At 32.6% G+C, this 3,288-nt stretch overlaps 1 protein-coding gene across 1 annotated transcript; it reads right to left on the bottom strand.

Annotated features, from left to right (window-relative positions):
• Window positions 1-764: 764 nt before the first annotated feature.
• LOC141702496 (enoyl-CoA hydratase 2, peroxisomal-like) lies at window positions 765-2,353 on the bottom strand (the record flags this gene model as incomplete). Its single annotated transcript, XM_074506155.1, has 9 exons — window positions 2,306-2,353; window positions 2,153-2,175; window positions 1,961-2,066; window positions 1,775-1,842; window positions 1,621-1,687; window positions 1,469-1,474; window positions 1,311-1,350; window positions 990-1,062; window positions 765-915 (listed from the first exon to the last, which is right to left on the bottom strand). Coding segments are annotated over exons 1-9 (582 nt in total), but the record flags the coding sequence as incomplete, so codon positions are not given.
• Between the last annotated feature and the right edge of the window lie 935 nt (window positions 2,354-3,288).

The raw sequence follows: 3,288 nt of genomic DNA, 5'->3' as shown, positions 1-3,288 counted from the left end.
TAAAGGAAAAAGTGAAGCAGTGTGATACCACTCATTTTCAAAAATATCTTTATGAGATTGATTCTAGTCTATCACTCTTCCTCACTGATCACTGAGATACCTAAGCTCAATGTAACCAAACCATCACACCCTGCTCGATATTCACACCAATCAGTATTCAGTGCTACCTCCATTTCTCTAAGAATGTCCTCATTTCATGTTATTTCCTTCTTTATTTGGCCACACCATATCACCAAGCTACACACGCTAGGGGCATGGCCTCATCACAGGCAGGAAAAACAAGATGCAAATTGAAGAAAGTACAAGAGATGATTTAAAACAAAAATTATGAATTGTCCATGTTTTACTCTAATCTAATGATAGACACGCAGTAAAAGTCACTGAAAGAAATTCTTTTCCCTTTTCTTTCTCGCTTTGTTTCTTCTTTCATAATGTTTCTCAAATTAAAGTGTATTACCTGTGTCCTAAAAATTAAAATACAGGGAGTTGCTACATAAGACAAATTTACTAATAGGTTATCTCAAAAACTGTACAGTGATCCTAGTATTTGTAACATGAAATATGAAGCAAGTCAAACAACAGTCAGCATTTCTGCTAGGCAAAAAAAAAGTCAGCATTTCTTATCAAATTCATATACTAATTGTCAACAATCTCACTAGTGTTAAATATGGTAGGTTTAAAATCAGAATAAACCCGTAGATACAGAGATATGAAATATTCCAGAATTAGCGAAGAGGCAACGGATGTAAAAATATGTGACATACCTGGGAGGGTTGCGTACATTCCTCATAAACTGCAAATGGCTGACGTTTAGGATGTTTAAAAGCTACGTTCCGATTTGCTTGATAGTTAGTGTAAGAATACGGGTGAGGTGATTTTGAGAAGCCACCTGCACCCCATAAATATAGAGTCAACCTGCATAAAAATGATATTTGGTAATTTAAGTGCATTTAAGTCATATATATTTAGTCATTTGCTTAGAAACTTGCCGATTCATGCAGACCGGTTCATCAGACGACTCCCCATAACTTAGAACTTCAAGTTCCAATATGACAGCTTTACCTATACAATCAAAAGACATGCCATAATAACAAAAGCGAGTTAATTTAATGGTGACACCAATCAGGTAACATGTATGTTTAGGGGAATGAAAACATGATAAAATGATTGTGCATGTAGGTAATAATAATATCCCTACCACTATGACAGCAACAAAGTAATTACAAAATACATAGATTCTAAACTTTGAAAAAATCACATTCAGTTAAGATTTACAATGCTATATATAATATATCAGATCATTCACAAACCTTTATCATGCAATCCCACAATACTTGTTTTATTTCGTATCTGCATCAACAATAAATTTCAAAACTTGTAATAATAGAAGTCTGAATTGAGGATAGTTAAGCAGATTCTTATTTAATTATTTTATATTTGCGCGAGCACACGCACATGCGCGCACTACTATACACTAAAATCTCTCCGGCAGAGGTTACTAATATCCGTATAGAAGAAATTGTGATTTCAAATTGGCACTCTAATCTAACAAAGAAATTGTACATATCAATGAAATTCACAAATTGTTAGTTATAAAGAACTTGAGGTTAAGAACCTTACACAAGTAGGCAACGGCCTGTAAATTTCTATAAACTGTTGTCCATGCAATAACAGGCGCGGATCAAATCTAGCAAAAATAAGTACCGACCTGCTCAGTCAGGCAAAATTACAGCAAAGATAAGATTGAATTAAAAAAACAAAAAGGTATACTCACAATATTCTAGGTATTTCAGAAATATTTATCGATCCCAGTGAGTATATAGCAGCAAATGTCAGTAAGACCTACAACCACGAAGTCGATACAAAATACATAAAACTCGAAAACTTTAATAATATCTATACATAGATTGCTCCAACTTAATCTGCTTATAATTCCAATTACTCGACAAACTTATAGTACCTTAATGAATTTCTGGCCATTTTCGTGGTAAACGTATTTGAGCTCTTTGTCATCTAAAGCATTAGTACCACAAGCTCCAATACCGAGAGCATACAAAGTAACATCTCTAATCAAAAAAATAATTCTAATTAAACAACAAAAATGCTCAATTATGATAATAATACATGTATATATAAAAAAAAATGGATTTACCTCTCATCATAAGTGAACAATCTCTGTAATTGATCACAAACAAATCAAGAATTATATCGAATTGTAAGTGTTTAATTTAACACTTACCACAAAGAGTATGAGTGCAAAAGATTTTTTTTTTGAATTATCATATTAAATAACTCTAGTCCTTACCACAAAGAGTGTCCAATTATCAGCTTTGAAAGGCCTGTGAAACCACATTCTTCATAAAAATATGTTGATTAAGCTTCAACTCCAAACATAGAAAAGTTAAATTGAAGTTGTCACTGAACCTCAGTCTGTATTATACTTGTCAGAAATATTCCAGAGTGGAAACAACAGTGTGCATAACTAAGAGATCAAAGATTTGTCACTCATAATATTGTTGAAGAACTACTGCACTTACACGTGATTCAAACTAACAGATGATGTTTTCAAACCCTTTGTTCGATGAGGATTTAAATTTACTCGGAGAAACACCAGATCCGAAATAAATGTTGTTATATATCTGCAGTCATGTTACATATTTGTTAGATTTAGAAAAACATAAATTCAAATTAAAGTTAGGTTACCTCTTGGCTTATAACCAAGGTATGCAAAGCTTCGGCCTCAGGTGAGGTATTTAAATTTTTGCAATTGACCGTTTCTATACACACAAGGTATTTATAATTTTAAAAAATTATGCTTCTTGATAACTGGCCCTGTATGATATAACTAGGATCTCTAAATATAGAGAAGGCAGGAAACACGGTCCTTGAATAAATTAAATTTCCTGGATAAATTGGTCTTTTAATTTTGGATCAACTGCTTTTGATCACAACACTCATGTTCTTGACTACATTATAGCTTTATACTCTATAAGATAATTTTAGTTGAGTGTATAAAAAAATGGCAGCATCAGACACAATTAGTAATCATACTTCACAAATGTTAAGCTAGAAGTTAAATGATAATAAAACACAAACAAAACAAAAACAAAAATCAAATATAAACATCTGTGACCTATTCAAATACTAATTAGTGCTTACTCTGTGTGAAAAACACACGACATAACAGACTTTGAAATCGATAGCCCCGGACAGAGATAGAGCACATATTCAAAATCGATCACGAATCAGCATCAGCTTATAGCTAAAGAAGACTTGGATAATTACGAC

The sequence above is a fragment of the Apium graveolens genome, unplaced genomic scaffold (genome assembly GCF_009905375.1).
Source record: "Apium graveolens cultivar Ventura unplaced genomic scaffold, ASM990537v1 ctg5240, whole genome shotgun sequence".
Taxonomy (NCBI): domain Eukaryota; kingdom Viridiplantae; phylum Streptophyta; class Magnoliopsida; order Apiales; family Apiaceae; genus Apium; species Apium graveolens.
This window is presented reverse-complemented; position numbering and strand designations above follow the sequence as displayed.